General features: G+C 37.9%; 1 protein-coding gene across 3 annotated transcripts in view; it reads right to left on the bottom strand.

Annotated features, from left to right (window-relative positions):
- SVEP1 (sushi, von Willebrand factor type A, EGF and pentraxin domain containing 1) overlaps positions 1-14,339 on the bottom strand; it is a 250,409-nt gene that overhangs the window by 167,058 nt on the left and 69,012 nt on the right. For all 3 annotated transcript variants that reach the window (XR_006387049.1, XM_044271731.1, XM_044271743.1), the window contains exons 9-16: positions 14,174-14,331; positions 9,335-9,536; positions 6,504-6,679; positions 5,174-5,298; positions 4,959-5,082; positions 2,871-3,041; positions 2,094-2,267; positions 512-631 (exon numbers count right to left, since the gene is read on the bottom strand). Coding sequence is in view for 2 of the 3 variants with exons in the window: in XM_044271731.1 (XP_044127666.1) it covers positions 512-631; positions 2,094-2,267; positions 2,871-3,041; positions 4,959-5,082; positions 5,174-5,298; positions 6,504-6,679; positions 9,335-9,536; positions 14,174-14,331 (1,250 nt within the window). In the remaining variant the exon portion in view is untranslated. The remainder of the gene's footprint in view (positions 1-511; positions 632-2,093; positions 2,268-2,870; positions 3,042-4,958; positions 5,083-5,173; positions 5,299-6,503; positions 6,680-9,334; positions 9,537-14,173; positions 14,332-14,339) is intronic.

The following is a 14,339-nucleotide window of genomic DNA, read 5'->3' as shown; positions in this document are numbered from 1 at the left end:
CGGCCATTTTAACTCTTCCACTGATTGTCCCCTAGACAAATATAATAATAATAATAATATAATTAAAATCATTTAACAGTTTATTTATAATAACATGTTTTTCAGTATTTTCATAGTTTTCTTTCCAGAAGAACCCCTTTAATCAAAGTATAACCATTTTAAGTATTATCTGTACATTAATATAATTAATTTGCGAGAAAAAAGGAACTCAAGAACTTAGTAACTTCATTAATTTAGGTGATAATGCTATTTACTATAATATTCACAATAGAATTTCTGTAAAATACCCCAAACTATTTTATTTTACTGTACAGGGTACTGAAAGAGTTTGTCATGCCTCTTTAACCTGAGAGCAGCTAAGGAAGTACCAGGCAGGTGACAAACCTCAATAATATCCATATGCCTTAATAGATCATACAAACATGGGTAGGTCTCATGGGACAACCCCTTTAAAGGAAGCTGCATTCTGTGTTCTGTTGCTATTATACAAACAACCACCTACCATATTTACCTGTACATGTTTTTCCATCACCAGTGTATGGCGGTATGCAGGTGCAAATGTAGGAGCCATTGGTATTAGTGCATGATGCATGTCTATCGCAGTCTGATCCAACTGCACATTCATCAACATCTTAAAATAAGGAATACAGTTAAAAGTTATATATTTCCATTCTGTGTAGAAAGAGTGATCTCAATATATAAATGTAAGTCAATCACTGAGTCAAGGCCTAACTCCATTGTGTGACTATACACACTATGTAATTATTTATTATCACATCCTCTTCTTATTTACTGTATCTTCTTGTACACTACTGCATTATTAGTATATTCTACCTATTTCGCTGTCTAGGAGTCCTTTGACTTCCAATCTGGAGGACCATCATTGGAGTACACAGTCGTGTACTGAGTAGGACTCAGGACTACCTCCTTATGCTACATATTGCACATACATAAGAAATTCTCTTTCTCTTAACAACCCTTTCGTCATAGTGGGTGGTCACCTGCTCCTTTTAGGAGTCAAACTAGAGTTCTAAAACAAGAAAGACTTTGTTTGATTGTGTATTACTGTATGTTTGTGTTCCATACTCTTCAACATACCATGTTTCATCTGAGTTTGTTTCCATCCACAGTTAATGGGCTATTTCAATTTCATAAAATTGATGACCTATCCTAAGGATAGTCCATCAATTTCACTTTTGTTGAGATTTGTCTCTTAGCATTCCTGTTGATAGGCTGTTTGAAGGGGCTGCACCGCTAGTGCAAGAGCTGTGTTCTCATCAATGTTTACCTTCAGGCCATCTATATTGTATAGGTGATACAGTCTAATTACACCTATTCGTCCCACTCAAGTGAATGAAACAGAAAAGTGGAATTACACTGCGCCACCAAAGTAGATGGCGTGCAGGTAAACAATGAAGAGAACACAGCTCTTGCTCTAGCGGTGCAGCACCTTCCAACAGCTGATCAGTGGGGGTGCCCTGAGTCAGACCCCCACCAATCTGATATTGATGACCTATAGGTCAAGTATAAGTCATCAATATCACAAATTTGGAATAACCCTTTAAATCAATCATTTGCACAAATGGTGCATATGCTGAAAAGTAAATGCTTTAATACTGTAAATACTGTCTGAAGCTACAGATAGTGGACCACATTTTACTAATACTGTCTAAAAGTTAGACAATGTAAATTTAGTCTTAAACTGCACCTAATTTAACAAAATGACTGATGCTGGATGAGATCTGGCGAGTCTAAGTTGATACCACCTATTTGTTGGCTTAGCTTACTCCAAAACATGCGCCAATATGTTTATGTATTTTTTGGCACGCAGCATCTCATTTAGACAATACCTTTTTTTCCCAAGAAGCAACGCTTTTTTGCTAAGCTATTCTCCCTTGTGACAAAATGTTTCTAAAACACATAAGAAATATGGTGTAAAGCATGTACACCAATTTTTGGGCAAAATTCTGGTACATGCTGATCAATAAACCTATCCCGTATATACAGTGAGTGTCTGTTTTAAGCCCTATATATGAATTATATGGAATGTATACTTAATTTTAAAAAAAATTGACTGTTTAAAATGTACATACCCAAACACATTGGTGAGGTACCATCCCAGCTTCCATTATCTGTACAAAACATCCTTGAATCTCCAAGCAGGTAATACCCAGTATTGCACTGGTATGTGACAGTGTTTCCAGCAAAAAAGTTTTCATCAGTATTAATACCATTTTTCAGATGAGGCGGCTTTCCACAGCTGATTCCTTAATAAAATTATGAATTTTGGAACAAAACACCAAAACTGACACATCATTAAAAATGAATTTCTACATATAATACTAGATATTAACTTTATTGCAGTGGAGAAGTTCAGCTAGGAGAGTAGATATTCAGGTTAACCAAATACATTTAGACATCAATACTTATGTAAATCCAAGGACATTATAAAGGTTTGAGCAGCAGATGGGTGCACATTCTAAAGCACGGGATACCAATTTAATGCAAAGTGGTTACTGCCTTAAAAGCAAATCTTATTTATAACCCATTATCAGCCATAAATTGAAAATTCTGGAACTACATCCGTTTTGCACTAAAAGCACTTAAACAGGCCTTAAGGTTGAAGGCAATATTTTGAGCGAGTTCTAAATGATCACCTACTGCTCAGGATTTCAAATTTATTCTGTGATAATGTATACTAAGACTACAAGCCTCCCCTGACATTAAGAGCTTTATGGTCATTATCTAGTGTTAACCTCATAATTTCCAAGATTTAGTGAGCTCCACTTCCCCCATCATTTCAGCAGGTATGAATATTAGCCTCAAAATCATGTTGCTTCATGTCCTGAAATGTCTAGAAGAATACTAACTTTCACAGCGTGGAAGAGGATGGTTCCAATCTCCTAGGTTAAGACACCATTGTTCTGAACTGCCCACAATCTGATAGCCAAGGTCACAGTACAAGCTGATCTTGGAACCTGGTTTTAAATCACTGTCGGATGCATGTAAATGAGGTGACAATCCATCCAAGACTGGACAATCTACAAGAAAATCAAATATGTCAATTATTTCTATATAGTTTGAATTGTTTAAAAAGGTAATACAGTCTGATAAAATAGTGTTCTTGTTTTAATTCTCGTTTGTAACCTTCAACATAAATTGATAGTAAGCAACACGTTGTCTACATGTTATGCCCCATTTTCCATCATGTCATGTGACTTTTTCCACTGCATTGGTTCCCTATCCCAATGGCATCATGTCTACATCTGAGGTTTGGCAAGGCTTGCAAGGCTCTGCTCTGTCAACACACCATTATCGATGACCTTGCCTCTGAGGTTGATGTTCGTCTCATTCTACTAGGCCCTGTCTAAAGACATGGTGTCAGCATTGATACTGTGCATTAGGGAGGGATTTTTCAGCAGGGCTTCAAGCAGGCTTGGATCTGTGACAATTAAGCTGGGAGAGGAAGGAGAGGCAGAGACTTGTTTCTACAGACACACCCTGTGAGGGGGATGTAAACACAGGGCATGGGTCAAAGATCAAAATTTTTCTGGTGTCAAAATTCATTTAGAACTTCATCATCTCACTTATATAATTCATCATAGTTGAATGCTGGTGTTATATTTTTTTTTGGGCAACCAGAAAACCCCTTTAATGTTCACATATATTTTTTATACCAGTGTAGAGGTCAGCAGGAGTCTAGCTCATGATGGACATTAAGTATAATGCATCCTTTTTCTATCTAAATAAGACTAAACATAGTGCTAGCCTTATGACGCATGGCATGCCATGTGAACCCTGGCATTTAGTTAGCAACAGAGAAAGTGACAAAGATTTATAATGGGTGATGACATGGGCAGATCACACTATAGAATTATATAACTAGCCAGGGGATGCAGTACACATTTAGGAGATATATAGTACCATTTCACCTTGAAGAGATAAGAGTTTACTGCACTGGTATAGGGAAAGCATATGAGCCATGTTTAGACTATTTCATTAATTAATTGTCAAAAAATCAATTTACCTCAATAAAATCACAATAGATAATTCATGAACTGAATAAACCACAATACCCTGTTATCATTTTGTTTTAAAAAATGTTCCTTTCACCCATATGAGTGATCTGCTAATGACATCTCAAAACGAATAAATACTGGTCTACACATCGGAATAATAATAATCATGCAAAATAAACATTAAAGAGATTCTCTCATGTCTATTAGGACTAAGAGTTATGTTGTATGAATGACTCCTATTCTGAGCCATTTTTTTATTACAATGATGGCCATTTATCTTATATTTCCCCAGTAAAATTGGCGGCTTGAAGGGAGAGCAGGAATCACATTTTGAATGAGGTTGCCTCTGATGAGAAAACCCATTTAAGTAAAACAATGATTTTACTTTTTACCTTTCTATGGTTAAAAAAAATGGGCCTAGTTAAGCAGCTAATCCTGAACAGTGGAACTACATAGGGTGAAAGCGAAATCCACCTACAAGTTATCAGTGAAGCTCCAAATCAAATATATTCCATCTTTACAAATACTTAGATATCATGCCCCCACAGATCTGATATTGATGATTTGGTAGCTAGTTCTTCAATATCTAAAAGGTTGAAAACTCTAGGACTCCACATAAAAATCTGCAATGCAGAAGGCCATTTGGCACCAGGGCCCAGAGGCGACTGAAACCTCTGTACCTACTTTCTCTACAGTATGTCCTTTGGTGGTCTTATGTTGTGTTCTAAAAATGTATCCTAAGAAGGTTGCGTTTGCTTTGGATAAAAAAAAATACTAACTTAGTAACATTGCATTTTGGATGTATAGACCATTTGTCTTTTTAAGGAATAATGTAGTCTGTACTGCTCAAATTTCAGAGTTAAACATCACCAATGAAGTGGAAGCTACCATATGCTTCAGTATACAAGAAAAAAACAAAACAAAAACAGAAAATCATACCTGAACAGAATATGCTCTTGTTGTCTACTTTAACTTTTCCAACCACACCAGCCAGGAAGTCAGCCCAAGCTAACACATTTCCCTTTTGAAGATGATGTGGACATGAAGTAGCCAATAATTTCACCTTTAAAATATATACTTTTACTATTAGATATTGTGCAGTATAATTATTAAAATTCAAGTCATGCCTGAGCCACAAGCCATGCGAAACGTACCTGTTCAGGTAAAAGTGGATAATCCCATATATTAAGCTGACTGATTGATCCAACAAAAGATTCGGCAGGGTTGAAACCTTCCCCCCTCTGGTCTTGTTCTTGTGCAAGGACTAAAGCACCACCTCCTGGAATGCCAGAATGAATCAATGTATGCTCAACAACACATATACTTTAGCTTTCTTCATTGGTTTTTGCAACATTTAGAATTATTATTACACGTTTTATAGCTTTGATAAAATACAAATTGCTTCATCAATCACCAAGTGAGCTTAGTTATGTCTCGAGAGCTCTTTGTAGAGCTGATTCGTGAGAAATGTTATTGCAGCTGTCAAGCTGTGCAATCATTTTAATGGGTTAAATTAAGAAAACATTAGTATTGCCTATTTTCTAAATAGATTTTTTAGTAATAAATTGGAGAACTTGCTCTTATAATTGGATAACCAATACAAAGAGTAATATTTATTAGAAAAGTTAGAACTGCTCAGAAAAACTTGGGGTAGATTTATGAAACTGGTATAAAGTAGAACTGGCTTATTTGCTCATAGCAAAAAATCAGATTCCACCTTTCATTTTCCAAAGAAGTTGTGAAAAATGAAAGGTGGAATCTGGTTGGTCGCGATGGGCAACTAAGCCAATTCTACCTTACACCTGTTTGATAAATCTTCCCTGTAAATTCTAATTTTAAATTCCATTGCTTATGTAGATACAGATAAGTGATGATACACATAAGAAGTGGCCTTGGGGCTTTACTGGGGCTCCATTCCAGAATGACTACCTTAAGCATCAAGTACAAAAAGTGAACTACTTGTGATTATTTTTATCTCTTTAGGCAGAGGGATAATGCACACAGAGATGCCAGAGTACAAAAATAGGGCACACAGTAATGTCACAGTATTGGGATAATCAGCACAGATATCTCAGAGCAAAACTTGGATAATCAATACAATGATCTCACAATACAGGGCTTATCTTTTCAGTGACATTGCAGCACAGGAATAATAGCAAAAGTTATGTCACAATACAGAGATAATATACACTATGGTATCATAGCTCAGGAATAACACAATCAAAAGAAATCTACCATATGGATAGTGCAATTATGTCATATTACAGGAATATAGAATACAGTAATGTTCCAGAAAAAAGATGATTTAAACATCAGAGGTAACTAAGGGACTCCATAGTAATACTTAGGATGGGACCATGTTCACTTTTCCACACCACCTTCCATTATCACTACCTGCACCTTATATTTGAGTGGAAATGGGCCCTCATAGTTGTATTGACGCTACACCTGTGGATCTGCTATTTATGAAAGTCTGTAACCCACCAGGTATGTGTTTTCCCACTGATAAGCCTTTTCCATGGTCTGAGAGTTTTCCATCAATATAGACTTTCCAAGACCCATCAGTACTTGTCCAAGAAACAGCAATATGGTGCCATTTACCATCATTTACGGAAGGGCAATCGGTTATTCTCTCTTTGCCATTAATATAAAGCACCCATCTGTAGAATAAAACAGGTTATTCAGTGAGAACAGCATTAGTAGCCTACATTTTAGTTACAGTATACAGTCTCAGATGAGTCGAAAGTCAACTTCTAACAGTAGACTGGGAGAGATGAAGCATGTGTGTCCACCTCAGCAAGGTGGACAAAGAAATTAGGAATAGAACAAACAGAAGGTGGGTCTATACCGATATACTTTCTTGAATAATACATTTTAACTATACAATTATTTTTTTATTACATGCAATTATTGAGATCCAGCTAGTTTGAAAATGTTGAATATTTTTTGTAGGATAACTCCTTTGATCTTGTGCAGTATCTACCACTCTTGGATTGTGTTAAAAAAAATTTTTAAGTAGTGAACTAAGCTGTGCAACTAGTTTCCCATGTTACACAATGTTTAATTAAACGTTGTAAAAATTAGGTTTTAAAGGCAGCCCGTCAATAGTTTTGACCCTCCAAAACTGCTGACAGTACTTCCTGGGGTCCTTGGAGGCCTTTGGAAACATACCTATGTTGATGGTTTTAGTATAAACAGGACTAAGAAAGAGAAATATTTTAATCCAGCATGCTCCAGTCCTGCAGTTGCCCCAAAGGTGGTCTTAACCGCTGAAAGACTGTCAGATCACTGCTCCCCAATTGATGCCCTCTGTTGAGTCAGGGCAACTACAGGTGATACTAACAGCAGTGGGAGGAGGACTTATCAATGGATATCGTATATCTAGACTTCTCCAAAGCATTTGACACTGTACCACATAAAAGGTTAGTATATAAAATGAGAATGCTTGGACTGGGAGAAAACGTCTGTATGTGGGTAAGTAACTGGCTCAATGATAGAAAACAGAGGGTGGTTATTAATGGTACACACTCAGATTGGGTCACTGTCACTAGTGGAGTACCTCAGGGGTCAGTATTGGGCCCTATTCTCTTCAATATATTTATTATTGATCTTGTAGAAGGCTTGCATAGTAAAATATCAATTTTCGCAGATGACACTAAACTGTGTAAAGTAATTAACACTGAAGAGGACAGTATACTACTACAGAGGGATCTGGATAGATTGGAGGCTTGGGCAGATAAGTGGCAGATGAGGTTTAACACTGAAAAATGTAAAGTTATGCACATGGGAAGGAATAATGCAAGTCACCCGTACATACTAAATGGTAAAATACTCGGTAACATTGACATGGAAAAGGACTTAGGAATTTTAAAAAACAGCAAACTAAGCTGCAAAAACGAGTGTCAGGCAGCTGCTGCCAAGGCCAATAAGATAATGGGTTGCATCAAAAGGGGCATAGATGCCCGTGATAAGAACATAGTCCTACCACTTTACAAATCATTAGTCAGACCACACATGGAGTACTGTGTAAAGTTCTGAGCTCCTGTAAACAAGGCAGACATAGCAGAGCTGGAGAAGGTCCAGAGGAGGGCAACTAAAGTAATAACTGGAATGGGGCAACTACAATACCCTGAAAGATTATCAAAATTAGGGCTATTCACTTTAGAAAAAAGATGACTGAGGGGAGATCTAATTAATATGTACAAATATATCAGGGGTCAGTACAGAGATCTCTCCCATCATCTATTTATCCCCAGGACTGTGACTGTGACTGTGACGAGGGGACATCCTCTGCGTCTGGAGGAAAGAAGGTTTGTACACAAACATAGAAAAGGATTCTTTATGGTAAGAGCAGTGAGACTATGGAACTCTCTGCCTGAGGAGGTGGTGATGGTGAGTACAATAAAGGAATTCAAGAGGGGCCTGGATGTATTTCTGGAGCGTAATAATATTACAGGCTATAGCTACTAGAGAGGGGTCGTTGATCCAGGGAGTTATTCTGATTCCCTGATTGGAGTCGGGAAGGAATTTTTTATTCCCCTAAAGTGAGGAAACTTGGCTTCTACCTCACAGGTTATTTTTGCTTTCCTCTGGATCAACTTGCAGGGTAACAGGCCGAACTGGATGGACAAATGTCTTTTTTCGGCCATATGTACTATGTTACTATGTTACTATATAAAAGCATAGTAGGCCATTCTGTCATATGTAGTAACAAATACTTGCCCAGTGGATGCCAAAAGGATGCTCTTTTTCTGTCTATAGAGGCATCTTAGGACTCATTCAGTGTATACACTGGGGGTATTCTCCAGCACATGGACTGAATGTACACACTGGAAATTGGGCGAATATAGTTTAATTATATAGCTGATAAGGTTGAAAAAAGACACAGGTCCATCAAGTGAAACTTACAATCCTACTATGTTAACAGGCAATAACGTGTCACCCTCTATGGGGCACACACAACTGGTGCACCAGACATATCATCATCCACCGGTATTTATTCTTTTCATCAGATCTGTGTTTGCAATATATTCACTAAGTATGGAAATAACATGTGTTAAACAAATAAGAGAGAATAATTAAACTATTTGATTCTCTAAAAATGTTGTTCACTACAAAACAGTTAAATGACAGCTTCACAAACTACGTTTAGAGAACAACCATTGCCATATAATTTATTACAGACTAGAGAAAAGCTAAGAAAAGCTGTATTATGGTGTTTTAGATAAGTATGGAAAAGAGCATCGGGTGACAGATTGCACAGAATAGAGGAACACAAGTATATGCTGTTGTAAAGTTCAACATGTTCTAGTTACCCGTTATAGTCTGTGAGAAGGAATGCGTTGTCAATGCCATTATCAATGGCATATGATATTGGTGTCCCATAATTGGTCACATCAGAGGATTTCATCCAGAAGGCACAGGTGACTGCATTCAGTGTCGGTAAAACACTATCAAGCATGACATAGCTATATATAGCAGAGACCTCAAACTCCAGGTTAAATCCAGAGGACTGTTCTGCACCAAACAGAAACATCTTTACATTTCTATTACAATGGCATAAATAACACACAGTTACACACAATTACATAACCTCTTCCATAAAAGTAAAGAAGTAAAATATGATTACCATGTTGAGCTGAGAACATGCAGATCCTATCAGCAACTATACCCCCACTGATACTAAGAATGAAGGGCCTCAGGGCTGCTTTGGTGCTATGGCCACATCACAGTTTTCCACAACTCAGTGGCTTTCAAGGAAATGGGGTCGGGCTGTAGTTCTCTGCCCATCCATTTGTTGGGAGCACCAGACATCACTAGAGCAACCTTTAGGGCCTTCATTGTTATGTTAGTAAGGGTCCTGCCAGATCAACCTCATAATCAGACAAAGATTACACATCCCAGTGATATGTCATTACTTTCCATGATGGGATTACTCCTGTAACAGTATTGTGTCAATGTGGATTTAGAGCTGATACAAAATTATGCAAAATAATGGAATCTGGTGCCTAAAATAATTATTTTATTTGCCCTTAATGATTGTCTTGTACAAAATCTGGAACTACTTATTATTATATGGCAGGTTACTTACTTACTCTCCAGGAACTACCTTTGCCCAGATTTACTAATTCTAAGACCTGCACCAGATTTATCACATAAGAATAGAAAAACTCCAGTTGTTTTTATGTCAATTGATGTTCTGTTTATTTTGACGTGCGGCTTCAAAGCCGCACGTCAAAATAAACAGAACATCAATTGACATAAAAACAACTGGAGTTTTTCTATTCTTATTACTATACGGGGTGGGAACCCGACTCCAAGTTATTACTTCCAGAGTGCCAGGAGGTTATATCTTCACCAGATTTATCACAGTGGCTCAGGCTGGATGATAGGTGTGGTGCAGGGATGGGTAGACACTTCTCTCTGACGCTATACTAACTAATGTTTGGCTTACTTTGAGACAGAATTTTTTAAGTCAGAATTATGGTGGAATTTTGGCACAGAATGTCCATTTTAGGCTAAACCCTCAAGTCAAAAAAAAAAAGTGTAGAAACCTGAGTTGTGCAAAATTATAACACTTTATAGACAGATTTTAGGCCCAGACACATTAGTAAATCTGGCCCCTTGTTCCTCTAGGCCACCTCTAAAAGCACTAGCATGGTTAAAGCAACTCTCCATTGTGAAAACCAAGCCAAAGACCAATCCAGATCTCACACTATTGGACTGTCTGGAATAGGCGCAGTGCTACAAGCAAGATACAAAGGCATGAGGAAATAATCCCCTTTCCTTGATGCTCTGGTAACATGTGTTCAGGGATACGCTGCCACATGGATGAAATTGAAATCAATAGTTGACATTGACATACTTGGGAGAGTGTTCTACCCATGCTTTGTGACCTATATAGAGTTAACATTTTGTCAATGGTGTCATCCTATAAAAGAGACGCTACCTAATTGTATTCCTATCTGTGATGAAAATGAGATGACTACTGGAAAGAAGTCTTGACACAAATTATATTAGGATTAGGATTAATTGAAATAAGAAGAGTAAACTTGGAAAATTAGGGGAAAAAAACTCAACAGGCTTTATATCTTTAAAAACAACTTGATTTTAACAATAGGTCATTTTCTGACCATATATTACTTTTAGTGGTTTTAGGGTAGCTATGAATTCTAAGCTACTAATAGCAGCTAGGAATAGTGGCCATCTAAAGAGTCATGGGGCTGCAGTAAATGAATCTAGGCTGTCGATGGCATCAGAAGCTCCAGATATAACCTTCTACCGTCTCAATCACATTCTGCATAGTAGCTCCAAATGAAGGATGCAGAGCCAAAGAGCTTCACAGATCACTGTGACGTGTCATAACAAGTAAAGCTTAATACTTTAAAATAACAGTAAAAAGGAAACAAAAATAATAATAATAATAATGAGGAGCCATGAGCTAAAATGAATTATATGTCAGGGGCACAAATAAATCTAGAAACTCAGCATCTACATACATTGTTTTTCGTTTTCCCCTAGGACCTTCTTTTTCCACTGCTTTAAATCACTTAGCCATCTGGACCCATTAGCAAAAATGAACAAAATGTATAAAAATGTGCAATCATACAGTAGCAACAACCACGCTCATATATTTGTGACTATGAATTATCAATGTGACTTGACATGATTAATCAGCAATTTTATAATTCACACCAACTGCAAGACCTTCTGACCAGCCAGATCATCCAGATGCTGGAGAGCAATTGTCAAACCAGCTGGTAGTAAGTAAAACCTGAAAATATAAAGTTACTGTAAGTCACTAATAGTGTATGCTGCTAGTGAAATGTATGCTCGTATGATTCTCTATAGTTTTTCCTATTATAATATCAGAAAGTAACACACTGTTCAAATGCAAATTAGATTGTGGGTCCATTATGGATTAGTACAAAAAGCAGATGTGCCAGATTTATCACAGTGGCTGGTGCTGGATGATTCATCTGTTGCATCATTGGGCTGTCTAGTTTTTTTTTATTTTTTGGGGGGCTATTGTCTTAGGTAAGGTCTAATTTTTTGCGGGATGAGATTACGGATATACAGGTCCTTCTAAAAAAATTAGCATATTGTGATAAAGTTCATTATTTTCTGTAATGTACTGATAAACATTAGACTTTCATATATTTTAGATTCATTACACACCAACTGAAGTAGTTCAAGCCTTTTATTGTTTTAATATTGATGATTTTGGCATACAGCTCATGAAAACCCAAAATTCCTATCCAAAAAAATTTGCATATCATGAAAAGGTTCTCTAAACGAGCTATTAACCTAATCATCTGAATCAACTAATTAACTCTAAACACCTGCAAAAGATTCCTGAGGCTTTTAAAAACTCCCAGCCTGGTTCATTACTCAAAACCGCAATCATGGGTAAGACTGCCGACCTGACTGCTGTCCAGAAGGCCATCATTGACACCCTCAAGCAAGAGAGTAAGACACAGAAAGAAATTTCTGAACGAATAGGCTGTTCCCAGAGTGCTGTATCATGGCACCTCAGTGAGAAGTCTGTGGGAAGGAAAAAGTGTGGCAGAAAACGCTGCACAACGAGAAGAGGTGACCGGACCCTGAGGAAGATTGTGGAGAAGGACCGATTCCAGACCTTGGGGGACCTGCGATGCAGTGGACTGAGTCTGGAGTAGAAACATCCAGAGCCACCGTGTACAGGCGTGTGCAGGAAATGGGCTACAGGTGCCGCATTCCCCAGGTCAAGCCACTTTTGAACCAGAAACAGCGGCAGAAGCGCCTGACCTGGGCTACAGAGAAGCAGCACTGGACTGTTGCATGTCATTCGGAAATCAAGGTGCCAGAGTCTGGAGGAAGACTGGGGAGAGGGAAATGCCAAAATGCCTGAAGTCCAGTGTCAAGTACCCACAGTCAGTGATGGTCTGGGGTGCCATGTCAGATGCTGGTGTTGGTCCACTGTGTTTTATCAAGGGCAGGGTCAATGCAGCTAGCTATCAGGAGATTTTGGAGCACTTCATGCTTCCATCTGCTGAAAAGCTTTATGGAGATGAAGATTTCATTTTTCAGCACGACCTGGCACCTGCTCACAGTGCCAAAACCACTGGTAAATGGTTTACTGACCATGGTATTACTGTGCTCAATTGGCCTGCCAACTCTCCTGACCTGAACCCCATAGAGAATCTGTGGGATATTGGGAAGAGAAAGTTGAGAGACGCAAGACCCAACACTCTAGATGAGCTTAAGGCCGCTATCGATGCATCCTGGGCCTCCATAACACCTCAGCAGTGCCACAGGCTGATTGCCTCCATGCCACGCCGCATTGAAGCAGTCATTTCTGCAAAAGGATTCCCGACCAAGTATTGAGTGCATAACTGAACATAATTATTTGAAGGTTGACTTTTTTTGTATTAAAAACACTTTTCTTTTATTGGTCGGATGAAATATGCTAATTTTTTTAGATGGGAAATTTGGATTTTCATGAGCTGTATGCCAAAATCACCAATATTAAAACAATAAAAGGCTTGAACTACTTCAGTTGTGTGTAATGAATCTAAAATATATGAAAGTCTAATGTTTATCAGTACATTACAGAAAATAATGAACTTTATCACAATATGCTAATTTTTTTAGAAGGACCTGTATATTTCATCAATATCCTCAGGATATGTCATCAATATCAGATCAGCGGGGGTCTGACACCAGGCATCCCTGCTGATCAGCTGCATGAAGAGAAGGCAGCGATGCCTTCACGGGTTTGTTTACCTGTAATTTACCTGCATTGTAATTACAAGTATGGTGTTCCCATTCACCTCTATTGGATGCCTTTGTCCTGACAGGAGTTGTCCAATAGAAATAAATGGGAACTCTATACTGTGGATAGGTCATCAAGAGTAAAGAGTGGACAACCCGTTTAAGTCACTCTCCTTTCTGATAGACATTGCCCCTTTATTACTAAGCCACACCCCTTTTTTACAGGCAAGTTAAAAAAAGTATATAAAACAATAAATGTGATGCAAAGCATGAACGCCAGTTTTTTGGTGCAGATTGCAACAGAATTCTGACTCATTTTGCTTAGTATCTCACCTCCATAGTTTTTGTGTAGACTAACCCTAAATACAGTATGTTATCTTCAATAATACATTAGGTAATACCTGTTTCACACCTGCTTCCTGAATATCCTGGCGCACATTTACAAGTGTAAGAATTAATGCCATCCGTACATTTAGCCTGGTTAAGACATGGATTGGATTCACATTCATTAACATTGACTTCGCAGAGCTTTCCAATAAAGCCATCCTTACATGTACACCTAGAGAA

This window comes from Bufo gargarizans, chromosome 1 (assembly GCF_014858855.1).
Source record: "Bufo gargarizans isolate SCDJY-AF-19 chromosome 1, ASM1485885v1, whole genome shotgun sequence".
In the NCBI taxonomy this organism is placed as follows: domain Eukaryota; kingdom Metazoa; phylum Chordata; class Amphibia; order Anura; family Bufonidae; genus Bufo; species Bufo gargarizans.
The sequence above is the reverse complement of the archived record's forward strand: the minus strand, read 5'-3'. Positions and strand labels throughout refer to the sequence as shown.